The sequence below is a fragment of the Pieris rapae genome, chromosome Z, assembly GCF_905147795.1.
Source record: "Pieris rapae chromosome Z, ilPieRapa1.1, whole genome shotgun sequence".
Taxonomy (NCBI): Eukaryota; Metazoa; Arthropoda; class Insecta; order Lepidoptera; family Pieridae; genus Pieris; species Pieris rapae.
Window position 1 is genome coordinate 2380820 of NC_059534.1, and position 19834 is coordinate 2400653.

Consider the following 19834-nt stretch of genomic DNA (forward strand, 5'->3'; position numbering starts at 1 on the left):
TTGACATTTGTGTAATGGATAAATGTAATATACACCCAACATATAATAAATAAGGTAAATGACAGATTATTTTAGTGAACACAGTTGAAGAGAGCTAAGTAACTATTGAACATGATACAGACGTCTACGAAAGCATTCACTTACAATTAATCAAATAATTTAACTAATAATACATTAGTCACATTAAAATAATACAATTATAAATATAATTTAACAACGGCTTGGATGTAAGTAACCTATTTGTGAAATATACATGACGATGTTCAATAGATGGATCTTAAGTTTATATTTTTATAATGCAGTTTCATTGACTATCCATTGTATTCGGCAAGTTCTAATGAACCATGCTGAAAAGGCAGACTTAATCTGCCTGCCGAATATCCATTCAAAGGATAAGACTTAATCTGCCTGTTATTATAAGTTAAACTAAACGAAAATTTAATAATTAAAATACAACTTACAAAATTTACATTAATAATAATAATGTAAGTTCTGGGCGTTCACATTGAATGTTGCAGGCAATACTTATATTGATTATTGATTGTATGGACGTTGACAAGAAAATGTACCGGGCTATTTCTGTTTTAAGTTGTTACATAATTGGAAATTTATCAGGAATAATTTTTGTTCAAAAGTCTAATTATAATGTACAATTTATATGAGAATTAATATTTGACTTTAAGAATAAAGCATTTAATAGTAACTAAATTTTTGGACGGAATACTATTGCAATGAATTGAACTCTGAACCTCCAATCGATATTTACATAAATATAAAAATATTCTAAGAATTATAATGTGTATAGTTACAGATAGGATTATGTCTGATAAACATCCAAGTTATTGAACAACCTAAATCGTTTTGTTACAATTAAATTTCCTTTTATATTTCAATCATAATAATAATGGATCATTAATAACATAAGTTGGTAAATTTATCACATTTTAGTTTTGTTGTAAATTATTTAACATCGTCCACAATTCTGTATTGAGTTTCTATAATTATTGTTCAGTAATATTTAGTAATACATACCATTCAGTAATTTAAATTTTGTTCGCCTTTTAATGTATCAACAGAAACTAGGGTGCAATCGTATGGCCAACATTCAAATACTGTAAATACCAAACAGCGTGGTAAATCAATGACTTGTCATAGGTAAAACGCACTCAACGCGGGCAAATTGGCAAGATAATGTTGGTCCATATTCACGTGAAAAATGCAGCGTCCTTAGGCTAATGCCCGCATGATAAACACTCGCAAACAGTCATAATAATAATTTTAGTAAATAGAGTTAAAGTTTATCATTCGGGTTTTATTCATCTCTCTACCACAATCACATATAACATACAACATTCTACGAAGCAAGAACGGCTGTTGAAATAAAGGATACAAGAAAAAGTAATTTAACTAGTCTTTGATAAAATCAAGTACATAGTACAGTAAATATGTCGTTCCCGTCAATTGGAACTGTCAGACGATTAAAAACTGCTTCGATCACTCATATACTTAGGAACGCTCATAGGCGACTAACGTATGTACTTAATTCGTATTATAGTTACGTAACTATAAATTATCGGATAAATAACAAAAAAAAAAATTTCGGGCGCAATCGAAATTAAAATACTTAAAAGAAATCTAATATAGACAGTGTTAGTACATTTATACCTCGCCAGAGAAATAAAAATCATATAACTCGACACGGCCCAGCCGTTCTCGAGAAAATATTAGGAACACAGCGATAGGATAATCGTGAAAAATAAAATTATATATGAAAAAAGTTCTCCATGAAAATGTGACTCAAACTACTCAGAACGGAACAGTAAGCTTACAGCTATGTACAAGTATTACATATAATAATAAAATATCACAAACTCATCCGTAGCCGTGAGAGGACAAGGTAAGTTTATGGTACAGTAGTGGGTTTTCAATAGTTTACTCACTGTGATTTTTAGTTATCTGGCGCGGTGAAGTTTTTAAGCTCAAGTGTCGTTAATGCAGTGGGTTCACTTCTTTGTGGGAGTACCCCTTTGAGTGAGTCCTTCGAACCTCTTAAACGTGTAGTTAATGAACACCCAATCTTTATACGCTACTTCGCCGTCCTGAGTGATCGGTGCTGAGGCTGGAAACGAAAAATATATTCATTGTACATCGATGCGTAAAGTTGATATTCTTGCTTGGTGCAATAACATTTTATTGGCTTAAATTATTCATATTTGAAAATATCCCTAAATATTTGAGTTAGGATAAAATCGCTCTAAGTCCACAATAATTTATTTTCTCGCTTATAAAATTTTTGAAGAAAAATTTATTTCAATCAAAAATTTAATTATTGTTAATTAATATATGATATGACTACTTTTGCAGGAGACATTTAACAAAAGCAGTGTTGGCCTAGAAGATAAACGCCTATAGCGATAGCACTTGTCACTACAGTGAAGGAAAAGTCGTAGTATAAAATATATATTTCAACCCCAAAACAGCAAAAGGCTTGATGCTTGATTATTGATTAATAATGAGGCCATGATAATAACATTGCTGGACCATTCTCAATCTCAGATATTTCATATCAAACTGAGAGTGTTTATCACATTTTCAGTTTCATTGAATAAAGCTTTTAAAAAACTTACGAATTTCGAGCTTCACATCTGGGAAGTCGTCAAAGTTCGAGGTGTCATCGATGGAGCGGACGTCCACGGTGATAGCGGCAGGGCGCTCGCGTACATGGTTCCAGTCCACGCCTCGGAAGAAAGACACGGATTTCACGTCTTCAATGCCACGTTGGGAACCCAGTCTTGAACATACAAATAAACCCACATAACACAGGAATATAGCCAGATTTTATGTTGCCTTATTGCATATACCTCTCTAACGTTGTGTGAAGCAAAAAACTTGGCGATTAGAAAGAGTGGCGGAGAGTTTATTGCTTGTTCTTCTCTTTGGTTCTACGCCCTTGATTTGAGGCAGTAAATGTAAAATTAGTGGCATTTATTGTATATTTGCTTTTTTGATATTAATTTTTGACTTTTAACGGTGTCTTTTTGAGACAAGATTTTAAAAGAACCTATACTCATTGTTATTTTCAATTCTAAGTATTGCCTTCAAAAAAAACAAATTTAATATTAATATCACGTACTCTCTGATTTTATATAGTCCATGGCTTGTGAAACAAGTCAAGTATTGAGGGGTTATAAATAATAATAAAATAAAAATCATTTTGGATTTTTTTTTCATTTGTGATAGCTAATCATTATTATCTAGTTCATTTAAATTCATTTTCGTATTTGCCAGAAATACTGCTACTAGTTGACGTGTTATTATCATTATTAAATTTAACAGACGCACATAGTATATTTAATTGAACACGTGTCATACACACATTTGTAACTGTCGTTGTTAATTTAATTTGACTAATCTGTGACCGTTTAATGTTATGTAACTGATGTATGAAAAACAATATATTTCTTTATACGTTCTTGAAAAAATTTTATTTATTACAAGTTACTCTCTTACTACTTACTCTGTGACGTATTTTATATAGATTACTCTGGATAATATTTTATATTTCATTCTGTCAAAAAACCTATTGTCATTGTCATTTTTTTAATGTCAAATGGAATATGACATTTATACTCTGTCTGGATTCGTTACAACACTACTGTTGCATATTAAAAATGAAAAAAAAAACAACACATTTTTTGAAATTTATTGGCCAAGCTAATCGTTACATTTTGCAAAATATATCTGAGATTATTTAAAACGGTTTCTGTAGTTCAATCAAACAATTCTGATTAAATAATCAGATATTGGTACCAGTTCTGATATTAGTTGGAGGTGGTTTTGAAATTATTACTTTATTCTCACAACGAATGCCCAATGCCCCATTTGCTTACCTGCGATCAGGCTCAGAACAGAAGCGAAGAATGGTCTCTCTGGCTTCCTCACTGATAGGGATCTCTGGTGGAAACGTGAGAGATTCGCGCCAAGACATCACTTTACGATACGTTTCTTGCGGCGACTCCGAACAAAATGGCGGATATCCGATCAACATCTCATACCTGAAAAGACAGATGATTTTTGTTTTATTATATATAATATACATATAATATTATGTCACGCAATCACAGATTATTTAGCATAGCATTCGCAATAATATGCCACTGCTTTTGAACAAATAAATAAATCGCATTCTTAATATCAATTTGACGATCAGGATCACACGATATTATCAGTACGTTCGCAAGCAAAATTGCATAATTTTGTATTATTAAAAACATACAGAGAAAAAAAGTTCTTTACATTTTAGACTATAGATATGGCATATGTAGATTCACAAAAATTGTTACCTAATTTTAGACTAGAATCATGGGAATTCATGGAGTGTTTTTTTTTCACACCAATTACTTATTACGTGGAGATTCGCATATGTACTAATTTATTGATCTATTTCGCTCGGCAAATTGGGACCTTTCAAATAATATCTAAGCAGGTTTACTGCAGTTTATACCCCTCCCGCTCCTCTTATCAGCAAGAGTAAGTAAAGCTCTCATAAATAATAATACATTACATTACATGCAAGCCTATCAAAAATAGATTCTTTACTAAAGCGCTAAAAAAATGTTGTATAAGAAAAAGAACGTTATACCTAAAATATCATTTAAATAAGCACAATAAAAAACAAAATAAGTCTGCATATAATAAATACTCATCTATCTTAAAAAAATGTATACATAAATCCCATCAACTTAATAATGCAGAATACATAAATTCCGCAAAAAACAAAACTAGAGCAGCCTGGAATGTAATTAAAACTAATACACGAGACATGACATTTAATTCAGGAATAGAAGCAATTAATATCGATAACAAAACATATGAATCACCGCATGAAATATGCAACTTTTTTAATGACTATTTTACCTCACTGCCTACTAAAAATAAAACAAACAATTTGCCAGAAGCTAAAATCCCTCTAAACCATAAAAGTATTTTTCTTTCCCCCATAAATAACACGGATATACTAAAAATTATTACATCGTTGAAAAATACAAAATCTACAGGATACGATAATTTAGATACCAAAACAATTAAATCATGCGCATTATACCTACTTGATCCACTGACATACATAATTAATCTATCGATAGTAGAAGGGATCTTTCCTGAAAAACTAAAAATATCAATTATCAAACCATTACATAAAAAAGGAGCAAAAACACAAATGACTAATTATAGACCAATAACTTTAATTCCCATATTATCTAAAATTTTCGAAAAAGTCATGTATAATAAAATAGAGAATTTCTTTTTATCATACGATATTCTAAAAAAAGAACAATTTGGCTTCAGGAAAAATCGTTCCACTACCCTTGCGTGCTTTACCCTAGTTAAACAAATTACTGAATGCTTAAATCATAAAATGCTTGTAGGTTGCATCTTTTTAGACATGACAAAGGCTTTTGACTTTGTATGCCATGAAAGACTTTTAAAAAAATTAGAATGCTACGGAATAAGAGGTAATGCCTATAACTGGGTGAAAAGTTACCTTGAAAATAGAATGCAATATGTGGAAATAACAAAGATTTGTAAACTAAAACAAAAAACCTATAGATCCAACTATAAGAAAAATGAGTACGGAACACCTCAGGGCAGTATTTTGGCCCCACTACTTTTTCTAACATACATAAATGACCTCCCAGATGCTATACACCAGAACTGTATACTATTTGCTGATGACACTACACTTATAATAAAAGGCAAAAACGACCAAGATTTAAAAAACAACTTAATTAAATCTCTAGACGACGCCATCAACTGGATGAATTCAAATAACCTACAAATAAACATGACCAAAACTAACATAATTCATTTTCAGACATATAACTCTAAAACACTAATAGACGTACAATATAAACACAATAAACTGGACATAATGAACGAGTGTGTATTTTTAGGTATAACGATAGATAAATTTTGTAATTGGAAATCACATATTGAAAAATTACAGAACAAAATAGACCGTTTTGTTTTTGTGTTAAAACGACTAAGGGAAACTGTTAACCATGCTGCGGTATTAGCTGCTTATCATGCATATATTGCATCTATAATTAGATATGGAATTATAATTTGGGGAAATTCAGTCGAAGTGAATAGGGTATTTAAGGCCCAAAAAAAATGTATTAGAGCAATTTGTGGAGCAAATTGCATCGATAGTTGCGTGCCTCTATTTAAGAGACTCAAAGTGTTATCTCTTCCATGTATTTATATATTAGAAATGTCCCTGTTCGTACACAGAAATATACATATTTTTAAATCGAATGTAGTAAGTAGTAGACATGGGGAGAAATTGGCTGTGCCAAAAATAAATTTAGAATTATTTCGGAAAAACGCCTTCTGTATGGCAATTAAAATTTACAATAGATTACCGAAAGAACTTAAAGATCTTCCGACAAGAATCTTTAAAAAGCGACTTAGTGCATTACTTTTAGAAAAAACATACTACTCAATAAACGATTATTTGTGTGAGACATGGTAATTTATATAAATTTAATTATGTATAATAATTGACTTAATTGATATGAATCTGACTAATAATGTAAAATCTAAACTAAGATAAATTTGCGCGCCACTGTGTGTGGCAGAATATGCGAACGACTGACAATTGTACCACCTTGACATTTTATACCATATTCGTGCAATAAATAAATTATTATTATTATTATTATTATAAACGTAATAATTTATAACCCGCATACATGTATAAAAAGTTAATCAATACATACTATAAAATAAAAAAAACAAAGAAAACCAATAGGATTACGTAATCCTTGAGAAAAACAATTCTATCATATAAAAATACACATATAGAAATACACAGTGATTTCGCAAAGTATTTATAAAATTAAAAATTGGTTGAGGTTACATGAATCGAACTCGCGACAAATCCATGATTATGTAATGAGAACATGGCATAATGCACCAAGACTGACAGTATAAACGCTACTCTAATATTTATAAGCCGGCACATGTTACTTTCGCATCGCAAATTTAAATAATCAGTTTTCTTATGGCAAATAAAAGAAATCGCAAAATACAAAGAGATGTAGGTAGTTTAAGCTGTGTCATTATTAAAATCTAATAACTTGTAGGAACATCTAATCGACCGTTCAAAAATGCAAAAGCTGTTTAAAATAAAAAAATAATATAAAACTGTATCTAATGTTGAGTCTGTGTTACTCAAAAACTGTAAAATAAGCTAAGTGAAAATTATAGTTTTCCATATACACTTCGTAGTTTTGACGACCTCTCACGCATATCATAAAAAGTACATATAATATAAAATATGTCACACAACACTCACATAATGACTCCCAAGCTCCACCAATCAGCCTGTGGACCATATCCCGTTTGCAAAAAGACCTCTGGAGCGATGTAATCGGGTGTCCCCACGGTAGAGTAGGCGAGGGCGCGCCGATTTCTCTTCCAAGACTCGGCTCGTCGCTTCGAATCCATCGCCGAGGATGATGTCGTTACTGGAAAATAGACTACTCGTAATGTAGACACATCCTTTAAACTACTAAACTGAAACGGCTCGTTGGAAATATACATTTTGACAGATGTATGTTATATTTAGTAATAGGATTGAATATGGATATGAAACTACTAATTTTTTATATATATTTAAAATAATAGGAGGTAGAGAGGCAGGCGGCTCGTTTAATGTTAAGTGACATTGCCAGAAGGCTCGCAAGTGCGTTGCCAGCCTATCAAGCATTGGTACTCTCTTTTCTTGAAGGACCCTAAGTCGAATTGGTTCAGAAATACTACAGTGGGAAGCTGGTTCCACATTGGTGTGGGGCAAAAACAGCTTAAAAACGCTCAGTTGTGTTATAAAAAATAAATCAGTGACGCTACAATCTCTTTAGGTCTTAGCCTCAGATTTCTGAATTTATTTCATGATATTTTTTTTTAATCCATAGGCAAGTCAATCAAAGTCAATCTCCAGTGCCTACACATGTCGTCGACTTTTTGGGTCTAAAAATTGTCGGTTTCCTCACGATGTTTTCCTTCATCGAGCAAATGTTAATAGAAAGAAAGTCCATTGGTGCACAGCCGGGGATCGAACCTACGACCTCAGATATGAGTCGCACGCTGAAGCCACTACAACACTGCTCTTATATTAAAAATAGTCCAAAAAGCGTCTAAAAAGCGAATAAAATTAACTGTATGTCCAAGTATATAAATAAACTATACTAATAACGTGTATTAACACCTTCGAAACAATTAATCATCAACATATAATTTTAATATGCTTACTGAAATCAGACGGAGTCGCTCTGCTAAGATCCCGGTAGAAATCGGTACGGTGGCTCTTCTTGAGGCCGGTACAGAGGCCAAAGTCACTGAGCTTGATGTGCCCACGCGCATCCAGTAGCAGATTGTCGGGTTTAATATCTCTGAAAATATTAGCAACCATTATTATTATTATATACGTGCAAAATCTGTTATTACGACATCGAAGGCACAACTCATATTATACTAAATACTGCTTGTGACACAGATGTATTTAGTTGCTGAGTGGCGGAATTCACAAGAATTGCATTATTTATAGTTTCGTTATAAAATTGTTGAGGTTTTAAGTTTCTTCATTTTATGTTTACAGTTCAGTTTTCTATTGTATTAGTATTAAGTTACTGTAAAAATAAATAATTTAATTTAAATTAGGTCGTAAAATCGATGACGTTAAGTACCTAATACAATAGAATTCAGCCGGGACTTGATTTTGGTCAAAATAACCTGTATTTTGTTTTAAACGATGTCGTAAACGATTTTGACTGTATGTTAACCATGTACTGGGGAATAGAAGTTTAAAAAAATGTGGGTCTGCGATAAATCTGCACTTCATACCAAATGTTTTCCGAACAATTTCCAATAGTATTATTTAAGCTATGACTCCTGTAACTAATTTTAGTGTGTATATAAAATAAGCCAGATGTGCCTCACCTATGGATAAATCCAAGTTTATGTATACTATCGATAGCGAGCGCTGTCTCCGCGACATAAAATTGGGCGCATTCTTCACTGAGGGTGTCTTTCTTCATTAGAAGCGTCATCATATCGCCACCTGGCAGGAACTCCATGATGAGATATAGGTTCATGGGATCTTGGAAGCTGTAGTACATCTTTACCACCCATTGGTGGTCTGCTTCCACTAGAATATCCCTTTCTGCTCGCACGTGGGCAACCTATAAATTAAAAGTCCTATTTTTGCACAAACCTTTAAGCCATAGATATACTCTAATTTTAATTCCGTGGATTTCTGACAGTTCAATAAATTAAATCACTTTTGACATGTCAGAGATTACAAAACTTTTTGGCCGGGCACATTTTTCAATTTGAATACGAGTTTCAACATATGACACTATACATACATTTTATTTGTTAACTATTAACGGATTTTCAAATATCACAAATTGGTAATACATTAAAAGTTTGCCAGCTTAAAAATACTAAAACCGCAACTGACCAAATAAATAACATCTTAACATAATATATATAAACAAGCTTTTTATGCTTACTTGTTCTTTCTCAAGCATGTCTGCCTTTCTGAGTATTTTCATAGCATAAACGTGACCCGTATCTTTCTTCTGAACTAAACGCACTTCACCAAACGCCCCTCTGCCGATCACCTGAAATAAAAATAATTTCAATAGATATCTTATACTCTCATACCTGTTAATTACGGTTAAATATTTTAAAAACTAAAATGCTAATAATTCTTTTTTTCTTTTTTCGCACTTGACAACGGCGTGCCTTTTTTGTGCTAAGGATATATCGAGGCGAGGTATATACATAGGCCACTGAACCGTTTCTTGTCGTACAATTACAACGGACTGAAAATTACCCCAATTATTTTAATTTTCAACTAATCTATTGAATATCAAAAAAATAGAATACATTTTTATAGAAGATTAATGGGAGCTGAACGTATGTAGAGGGGGATGGATTACATTTAACTATCACCATCTCACGATTTGCCTATTTTTCAGTCGAGTCATGTGAGCTCAATTTCAACTGTTTATTTACCTTCAATGGCTCAAAATCTTCTACACCAAGCCGCGATCGTTTGAGCCTAAGAAACTCGGTTTCCTTTTGAGCATGTTGCTGACGCTTCTCCTGTTTCTGACTCTCTGTGAGACTTTCATCTTTGAGCGATTCCTCCAGTTTCTCCAATCTATCAAAATCAAAATATGTAAAGTAATCTTTTCTAATCTCTAACGCACCCCTTATCTGCACATGCCATGAAACTCTTTGTTTTGGCCCTGCTTAGCCAAGTTAGCTTTAAGAAGACAATGTTGTTTACATACAAGTGTAGGTCACGTATAACATACAGTTTAAGCTATGAATACATATAGAGAGCTCCATGTTAATCGCCGTAATCAATCAAAGCAACAAAAAGATCTGTTTAAATAAGTTGATAATGAACCTACTTAATTTCATATTGTTTGATAAGCGAGATAAGATTATTCCACTGGAACCCAAATAAGTATCAACAATTTCATTGACCTTAGAAAAAATTAAAACAACCCGGAATACGAATATCGAACTTGTTACGTAACCGAGATTTGAACAAGTCTGTCTTGAAAAAGCGAAAATTGGCGTATATCCAGAGAGTACGAGTGCCAAAACGATATTATGCGCTACACTAAACGCAGCAAGAGCGGCTTCTTTTAAGCAAATTTCATTTCACTCAAACATTTCTAGCATAGCATACCATTTCAGTCACATTAAAATTATTTGCCGCTCGATCAAATTATCAATTGTATATTTAATTGATAACTTATGTATATATTGATATTATAGGAATTGAAATTGGAGGAGGAACATTTCTATTATTTTAATAATTGCCATGTATTTAAGATAGATTATAATGTATATTGTAGACATATATGTTATGTAAGATTGATATTATCTATATAAAAATCTATGTATATGCTAACACATAGAAATTAGTTGGGCTTTCAATATTCTAATATACACTGAAATATTTCATCGTTTTAAGTTATTGTATAAGATTCATTAAATTTATCGCCCAACATATGCCTAGCTCGCGTTGCCGAGTTATATATATTACAACGCATACGGAAATAAGTATTTATAAAACAATTCAAAATATACATATAGGTGGAAAACTACATCGTTTGGAACAGTCAACTCAACGAAGAGAGTGACGTTCTAGCATACTACACGAATAAATTAACCGTAGCAAAGTTTATTTTTTTTTAATTTATGAGAATATACTACATCTGATTCAGCATGCACGGCGCCCTTGGCCATGATTTGTAAATCAAATTAATCAAACGTAATAATTAGGTGGCAACAAAACAGTCAACTAATTGTTTCAAGGCCATAATCACAGTAATGCAATAATGAAATCGACTTTTCGCCAACTACGGAAATGTTCTACATCTTTTCTAGACAGACGAAGGAAAGTCGCTTTTAGTGTAAAGTTATAGTTTACGTTAATTGCTTTTTTTCTCTTTAAAAAAATACTAATTATGATTATGAAATACTATTCTGTAACAGAGTAAGCTAACATTTGGTAGTATAAAGATTTACTAGCTAGTAGCTAGTAGAAAAAGTTACCTTTGCTTTCTCTCATAGTGCTGTGTAATGAGATTCGTATAGAAGTTCTCAAGGGTGACTTTGGCTTTAGTGGCCTTGTCTATGGTGTGCCCGCTAAAGCGGATATTGTCTGTGCCCGTCATCTCCAACGCCCCTGCAACAGCATCTACAATAAATAAAAATATCGTTTAGCATTAAATACATTCCAAATTACAGTATCTAGCCAAAATAGCGTAATAAAATAAAATGATAAATGAGTTGAGAGACATCCATATCGTAAACGAACAGGTAAGTGTTCGGACTTCGACTCCACCATTAAAACGAATAATTTAATTACAAACTTAAATCTTCAGGCGTGTATATGGATGGCAAAATAGTACCGTTCCGATGCGACCTGGCTTTGCACTTAAAGCAATATGTGAGACAAGAATAAAATAGCGTCATTGAGCCCGATGGGGTTCAGGATGAAGCAGGCTAAATACGCGGGACCTCTTGAACGACTGTTTTGAGACTGGTGCACACTCTTCAAATTGATATCGTCATCAATAATCGACGTCACAGAGCAGCGTGGTACTTTAATTCTCGACAATTATCATTATGGTGGTTCTACCCCAAGACACCGAAGTGAAATAACACTAGATAATATACAATAACTATTATTTACACAAAACACGCGATTCGCTGCAAGTAATATCACTTTATGGTTTGTGCATATTTTTTTGTAGTGTGAAGCAAAAAACTACGATATAAAAAAGAAAAAGTTAGCCGCGATCTACTATGGTGTAGGTATGTTACCTAGTATCATTAAAGTACCTTCCAAATGGACCTCTTAAAATATTTAATTTCTAAACTGGATCGGAAAAATTCAACCCAATTCAAATCAATTGGTCAATTCATGTCAGCTGTATATATAATATTCATAGACAATCGATCGTCGAATTTAAAATTTGCTATGGCGCATACAAATCGGAACCACCAGTCTGCGAAGAACCTGCCTGCAGCTAGCGAAGCTAGAATATAAATATAGAATATATGGGATATATATAACATATCCAACCATATATCTCATCTTTATAAATCGTGTCTGTCTACTTAATAAAATAATATAATTAATAAAATCCGCGCTAAATGTAACGAAAAAAACCTGACGGCGAAGATTGGACTAATTACATAGTTATTAGTAATATTTAAAGGGCACTCTCAGGTATTTAAGAAATCTAGTAGGTACTTCTCATAACTGACACCTCGTGATATATTTAGTAAACTTTCGAAAAAATTTGATTGTGTCTACCGTCTTTTTGGATTGAGAATTAAAATTCGTTATTTTCCGTCATAATTGTATGTATGTATGTCACATACTTACTTTCGCCTACAAATATCAATTGTATTTTTGAGTATCAGTGGTTGCCTGGAAATCGCTCGAAAGCGTTAAGGCCGCCAGTTGCCCTCCTTTTCATTTAATTATGTTCAATTTTTATATTGTAATGTAACGAAGTGTTAATAAATAATTTAAAAACTACTTTGGTGGCTCTCACTCTTCTATTCACATGCTGACGATATCGCTTTGGGGAGTTATGACATTCAATATAATACTGTGTGATAAAATACCAAGAATGCAAAACAATGAAACAAACGCTACATTGTTTTAAGAACATTAAAAATAAACAGAAGCTATTCTTGAAATGATAGCTAAATGCTGCAATCGACAGATTATTTGCATACTAACTATTTTAAGAAATATTTTCTAGCATTTCATCCGATCTTTCTTTTACAGGTGACGCGTTATTATTTGTTCGACGTTTGATATAGAATCAATTTCACTTGTGTGATAACTTTTGGCGTCCATGCCATATTCCAAAGAAATAATTTGTTATTCTGATAACAGGAAGATCAAAATTCTCATATACTATAATAAAATGAATTTAACTTCTCATTAAGATACAAAAATGCATGATCATTTCAGTTTATCTTTAAGATATTTAGTGCTCATATTTCTAGCATAGAGTACAATAGGAATTTTGTAAATTCTAAAAAAAAATTATATTTAATATTACAAATGTTAATGAATAATATGACGCACTTTTAAACCACAACCACTCTCAAAGCGACTACTAGTCGGGCGCTTTCTACGCAATAGCAAACTTTTTATTTCTACTAACAAACCTCTGCAGGAACGAGCGAACTTCTTCAGGAACCTAAAAACTAAATAACTATATATTATACTTTCAATCTCTGTCAGTTAAATACGTATAGTACTTAGTGATGTTATGATATTTCATCATCTTGTTTATAAATAGATAAAATCGAATCTAAAATCAGGAATAATTTAAAATATAGAAGCATAGCAATTATAGATATTATAATGGAGTAGTAATCATTAGTTATGGTGAAAGTGTACGGTAGTCGGTAACATATTCGTATTGCTGATTAATCAGATAAAATCATGACAATGCACAATTATTTTTTTGTTAGTCATAATACCTACGAATAAACAAAATGTTTGCAAAAGTTGCGAGCCGAGGACGACAGCTAATTAAAAATATACTCGCTGGGAAATTCCAACAATCCCAAGGAAATCAATACACCCACTGGAATCCTTTATTTGATCCTACAACTCGAATATATTTACGGCATTATTTATAGAGTTTAATAATCAATTCAGTTGCCAAGCGTGATTGATTTTTCACAAGACATAGATAACTGTTATTACATCAGCTCTTACACAAATGACTCATTGAGACTATTCTATATTCTGCGTATTGCTTAAGTGACATATTGAAAAAAACTAAATGTCCAGTAGAGAATAACAGTCGACGTATAACTTTATAATTTTTTTAAAGTTTTAACACTTTCCGATGTGTAAAAAAATGTTTAATGTTTAAAGAACTTTATTTCTCATTACAAAACAGAGATATTTTATTTACATGAGAAACTTAATATTAATATGTATATATTATATACGAGCGAGATACACGTCGCCATTAGCCGTAACAATTTTAAAAAGGCTCTAATATCCTGCCGTATAACTGATTACTTTGATTGATTTGATTGATATGATTTCTACACTATTACTATTTTATTCGAATTGTTTACTCTTTGTACATTAATCTGTTCATATTTTCCAAGCATTGGTCTAAATGGATGTACTTTGCCATGTGTGAAAATTATCAGCTGTCTAATAATATTTACACATGAGAATCGCATGTTTATCTTCACATTTTAATATTCAATCAAAACTCACGAATATATTATCTCTTAGAAAAACATCAGGCGATCGGACTATAATGTCGTAACGACCTTCAATTTTAACATGTGTCTGTTTGTTTATTATTTAGTGATCGTTAAACAAACAACTTGACAGGTCCATCTTACGAAATTACACGCCTTAGCTAAACTGAATGGATTACCACACAGAATGAGATGTCTTTGTACCAACAGAACCACGAGAAGGTCATTTGACATGTATTTTTTTGTGTACAGTTTACAAATTCTTAATTATTCATAGTTTATGTCATCGGAGTAAAGATTTTATTGCTTATAATAAAAACAAATCTTTTAGTAGTTTATCTTAACAAAGATTTTAACGTTTGTACAAAACAGAATACATAATAATAATAATAAGAATACAGGTCTTATTTCTTAAAAAACAAGGATTACTATATCATGCAAAAAACAGTAATATCTTAAAAGCAAAAGCAGTACTTATATGAATAATTATTACTTGTTGTTTAAGTGTATATGTATTTTTAAAGAGGTATGTAGAATATTCATTGTTGATAACCCAGTATGTGTTTTAGAGCAGGGTTGGTTTAGTAGCTTAAGTTTGCATTTAAATCACAACAATAGACTTTTTTATGGTGAGGGCAACATTGTAACTGAAACATCTCAAATCTAAAAATCTACATGTACACAGAAGGCTGATCACCATTCGCGTTCGGCATTCGCTATGAAACAAAAAAAGATATATGAAACACTTAATACTGTGTGGTCCCGTTAAGAGCACTACTGGATTAAAGTTATTACATGTTAGTACATGTTTATTTACCACATTGCAGCTCTTGCAAACACATTATTTCCTTTTTTTAAATATTTAATAATGCACCTGTACCATTTTTTAGGTAAAACATTAAAATAATTTACCTGGCGGTTGGGGAGCCGGAGGGGGTGTTTCTGGGGCCACCGTAGTGCCCGGGTTGATTTTTCCCCAAGACACGGCTCAGTCTGAAAACAATATTGTTTTATTATAAACAATACAGTTACTAGTTGTAAGATTTAACAGTAACTCAAGTTAAATTAAATATTTGACAACACCTGGCATATGATAGGATTGTAGTATAAACATGAAATTATTGATAAATTATTTAAGGCATTAAAACACACACTACAACCAATTCTGTTTAACAACACAATATCAAATCACATAACCAATAGAGTTCTGTCAAAAGCGGAGAGGATATGTCTTGTAACCAAATTAACAAAATAATTATCTTATACCAAAGACAAATGATTTATTCCTTACAGACAAGTATATATTTTTATAAGACTGGAGGAAATAAAGGTTATCAGAACACAGGTACTTTATAATGAATAAGTGAAGTAAAGTAAAGTGAGAAAAGCACTTTAATTGAGAATGAGAAGTATCTCATTGTGCTCTGAGTTACATAAACGTATATTTACATTGAATAAATTTACATTTTGTACCATGGTCATAGAACAATTGTGTTAATGAATATGATTGGTACTCTGTTCCTCAATTGCTAAATTGCAGTGTTAAGCAGGCATTCCTGTCACAACATCTTTTACACTACTTAAAATGACAAATATGCTTAATATTTCTTCATTTGTAATTTATTTATAGTATTTTCAAACTCTTCCAGACGGAAAATGTGCATTCTTCCAATATTTTTTACAATACTAGCAAATATTCCATGAAAATGATAAGAGTCGTCTTCAACAATTATGCCTAGAAGAGTCAATTGCGAAATGTTTAACTGAATAACTGTGGACCGCAAAATTATGTAGAGATTGAATAATCGTTTCGGCCTGAGATAAAAGAGAGATTCTTATATAGATCATTAAAATCTTCGGGATATTTTTAGATTAAGTCAATATTAATTAACGTAGTATAGAGTGAGAAAGAAAGATAACAGCCGTTTACAAACCTTGAGATGCACTTCCTCACAAAAATCCTGCTGCTAGTTCCTAAGTCACCACACAGCACTAATAAATAAACAGCATTGAAAACAATATGTTGAAGAAGGTTAATCGATAAATTACTATAACAATATTTTATTATAGCACGGAGTTATGAGCATACACAGAGGCCAGCGTCCTGTGTCACGTAGCTCATAAATCACTTCACCGTCACGAATTGTTAAAGCCTTTGTTAAAACAAATTACGAAAGCAAATTAACGGGATTTTACACAAGCAAGAGCGACTTTAAGAAGTTGCACAAAGAAAGATGTCAGCGATGTCAGTCGAACAGCGAACTCGAAACAACCACAGATTACTAATGTTTTAGTAGACAGACGTCTAGAGATAAGTAGTCTGTGACTTAACCGAGAGACAAAAGACATAAGTGATCAGACAATAACGAATGGTGCACAGACTGCAGGCTTTCTTTATTTCTTTAGTTAGAATTGTTAATTTCATCATATGGTTCACATCATTCAATTCTCAACGTTTTTTTCATTTTAGATAACTTTTGGCCCTATCGAGAGGTTAATGTCGAGTTCAATTATTTTAGATGTACCTCATGTCTGTCCTCATGAAATAACGACTATAACCTAAATTGTTATTATTATTTTATTTGTTGTTTGATTCGGATCAGTTTCATAAAATTAAACAGTTTAGTCGAAAGCGAATGTTTAATCTGGTCTATATCAAAATATCTAGTACCGATATGATGCGATAAAAAATGTTACTATTGTACGAATTAATCGATCCAAATTTATATCATTAATTAAGTTATACGTACCTATAATAGCATTAAGAGCTTAACGGTCAACCAATCCATAAAATGAAGAATTTCTGCAATTGGGCGACAATATGAATTATTACTTTTTTTAAAGTAGATTTGTCATGGAGAGGAGTAAAGCAACAGTACGCCTACAAATATAAATAGGAAGGTACCATTGTATACAAAAATATTTTATTATTACAACTAATTTTGTGTAAAAGGCCCCCGTAATTTTTCTTTCCGATAGAATCTAAGTACACAGAAACAGCATTTATGCTTTACCAGCCATGGCCGCTATGTCTTCAATAGCTCTATTTAGGGCTTGCTTCTCAAAATCTGGTGTAATAGACTTTCTGACATTGTTTAAAATCCAATCTATCATCCACTTTTGATGGATTCTATTCTCAACTCTGGTACGCTTTACATGATAATCCATCCGTCCTTTAACTGCAGTGAATACTATCCTTAACCGCTCGCGATACGCTGCTTCAAGCTGCATAGCAACATTTTCTTTTTTAGCATCCAATAACATTTTTTGCCCAACAGCGCGCATTTGCATATCTTTTGAATCCTTTATAACTGTTTCGAACATGTTCATCTGATTTTTTAGGCCCTGGTCGAGCTCTTTCTCCACTGCTTCTATTTGAGAGTCAAGATAATTGGCAAGATTGCGGCCCAATAACTTCACACCTCCTACTACCATTACGAATATGGAAAGCCCAGCATAATATTCATGCTCCATTATAAAAATTTCTTTACTTACTAAATAATTTGTTACAAGAATACCGAATACGTATGGCCCAGATACCCCTGTTTTACTGTGGAAAAATGTAAACCATTCTTCTGGAAACATACCCATGCGGACTTTTCCAGGCTCCCCTCGTTTTAATCCCGTACTGCCGGTCAACCCCGTCACGTCCCCCTGTTGAGATACAGCCGCGGGGGGACATACAGGTTTCTTACTTGCCGGACATGTTTTTGTGTGGGCAAATACAATTCGTGATTCTAATACTGAAGACCCTAATTTAAGTATTTTATTTAAGATCATACTCATGTAATCACTAAGTTACCAGTGAATAGTAATAATTATATTTTACCTTTTGATTTTATTATTTAAAATAAATTTGACAGCAATGAAGCCGTAGATATTAAATGCATATAGATAAAGCAAAATTTCTCAAGATGCCTTATATGTATATATAGAAAGACGAATACTAAATTTGTATGAAAATGACAGCTCGTGTCGACAAATTTTGTAAGTGTTGAAAATTATTGTAATTTTTTTATAGCAAAAAAGACATTCATTATTGGTTTGTTGGAAATAAACCTTTAAAAAATTTAGCCGATGCCTAGTTATTATTAGTACCTATATTAAGATATTTTTGAAAATTTTATAAGTTTATTCAAAATAAGCAAATATATTCAAGCTAAAACATAACACAATATTATTATGCTATCATTTCATTTCATGTCATCTCTGTATTGATTATGAAACTGCGGACTATTGTAACGCAACTCAACAGGCTTCTACGCGTTATCGTTTTCACTTGGAAGATGGCGCGCAACATATTGCTAAGTACCTATGTATATATATATAACAGCTAAAAGGCTTAATTTTACGTGTAACGTACTAACGGATCCGGATGATCCAATCACAATAGCAAACGACAAATTAAAAGCCGCCCGCGTGGCCAAAAATAATAACAGTAGCCATACTTAGCCAGTTACAGTAGGCCTTTACTTCGTACTTAGCTCACTCCAGTGTTAGGAACCGTTAGAAAACCGTTGTAAGGAAAAAATAGTGCGTGGATCTCCGCGCGAAAGAATTGAAACTTCGTAATGTGTTAATGAAAATAGGTAGGGTTAGACATGGATTTTTAGTGAACTCATATTGTTTCTTTAAGACAAACTTTATTAACATTGCTAACAATTCACAATTGATCGCATCTTTCGACTATCATTTTCTAGTGAAGAAATATCCAAATCAAATTAACAATGGGATTATGATAACTAATGTAAGATTAAGAAGTGTATAAGAAATTACGCTTTGACTCTCGCTATGTCTCTTTCTATTCCCCCTACGCAGGAGCATTACTAACGCAACAGTGCTTTCATACCTCCTGCATGGTAGCGTTGAACGTTTAACGCAACCTAGGAATTCACATTAGATGTTCACTTGAAAAATACCTTATACCCAAACAATCGACGGCGTGCGTGAAAAACAGATCACTGATAATGGGCAAATAGAGAGA

At 32.4% G+C, this 19834-nt stretch overlaps 2 protein-coding genes across 3 annotated transcripts; both read right to left on the reverse strand.

Moving 5' to 3' along the window:
- Window positions 1–1539: 1539 nt before the first annotated feature.
- LOC111003319 (serine/threonine-protein kinase tricornered) lies at window positions 1540–17110 on the reverse strand. 2 transcript variants are annotated; one of them, XM_045633984.1, is made up of 11 exons: window positions 16785–17110; window positions 15763–15843; window positions 11644–11788; window positions 10084–10231; window positions 9576–9686; window positions 9001–9242; window positions 8314–8453; window positions 7358–7529; window positions 3891–4055; window positions 2628–2791; window positions 1540–2119 (listed from the first exon to the last, which is right to left on the reverse strand). In XM_045633984.1, exons 3-11 carry the CDS (start codon window positions 11763–11765, stop codon window positions 2004–2006), a joined length of 1380 nt encoding a protein of 459 aa, XP_045489940.1. In that variant the 5' UTR covers window positions 11766–11788; window positions 15763–15843; window positions 16785–17110; the 3' UTR covers window positions 1540–2003. The 2 variants fall into 2 exon arrangements, with proteins under 2 accessions (XP_045489940.1, XP_022129449.1); XM_022273757.2 differs by having other exon boundaries at window positions 7358–7541.
- Window positions 17111–17814: 704 nt separating this feature from the next.
- On the reverse strand, window positions 17815–18641 carry LOC111003377 (ATP synthase subunit b, mitochondrial-like). Its single transcript, XM_022273834.2, has one exon. The coding sequence runs from the start codon at window positions 18634–18636 to the stop codon at window positions 17854–17856; it is 783 nt and encodes a 260-aa protein (XP_022129526.2). The 5' UTR covers window positions 18637–18641; the 3' UTR covers window positions 17815–17853.
- Window positions 18642–19834: the final 1193 nt, after the last annotated feature.

Excerpts from the sequence above, each read along its gene's own strand:
- LOC111003377 (XM_022273834.2), bottom strand. The coding sequence starts at position 18,636 with ATGAGTATGATCTTAAATAAAATACTTAAATTAGGGTCTTCAGTATTA.
- LOC111003319 (XM_022273757.2), bottom strand. The coding sequence starts at position 11,765 with ATGACGGGCACAGACAATATCCGCTTTAGCGGGCACACCATAGACAAG. Across the intron at positions 9,687-10,083 it reads AAGATTTTGAGCCATTGAAG|GTGATCGGCAGAGGGGCGTT; the intron begins GTAAATAAACAG and ends TTTTTATTTCAG. Across the intron at positions 9,243-9,575 it reads ACATGCTTGAGAAAGAACAA|GTTGCCCACGTGCGAGCAGA; the intron begins GTAAGCATAAAA and ends TTTAATTTATAG.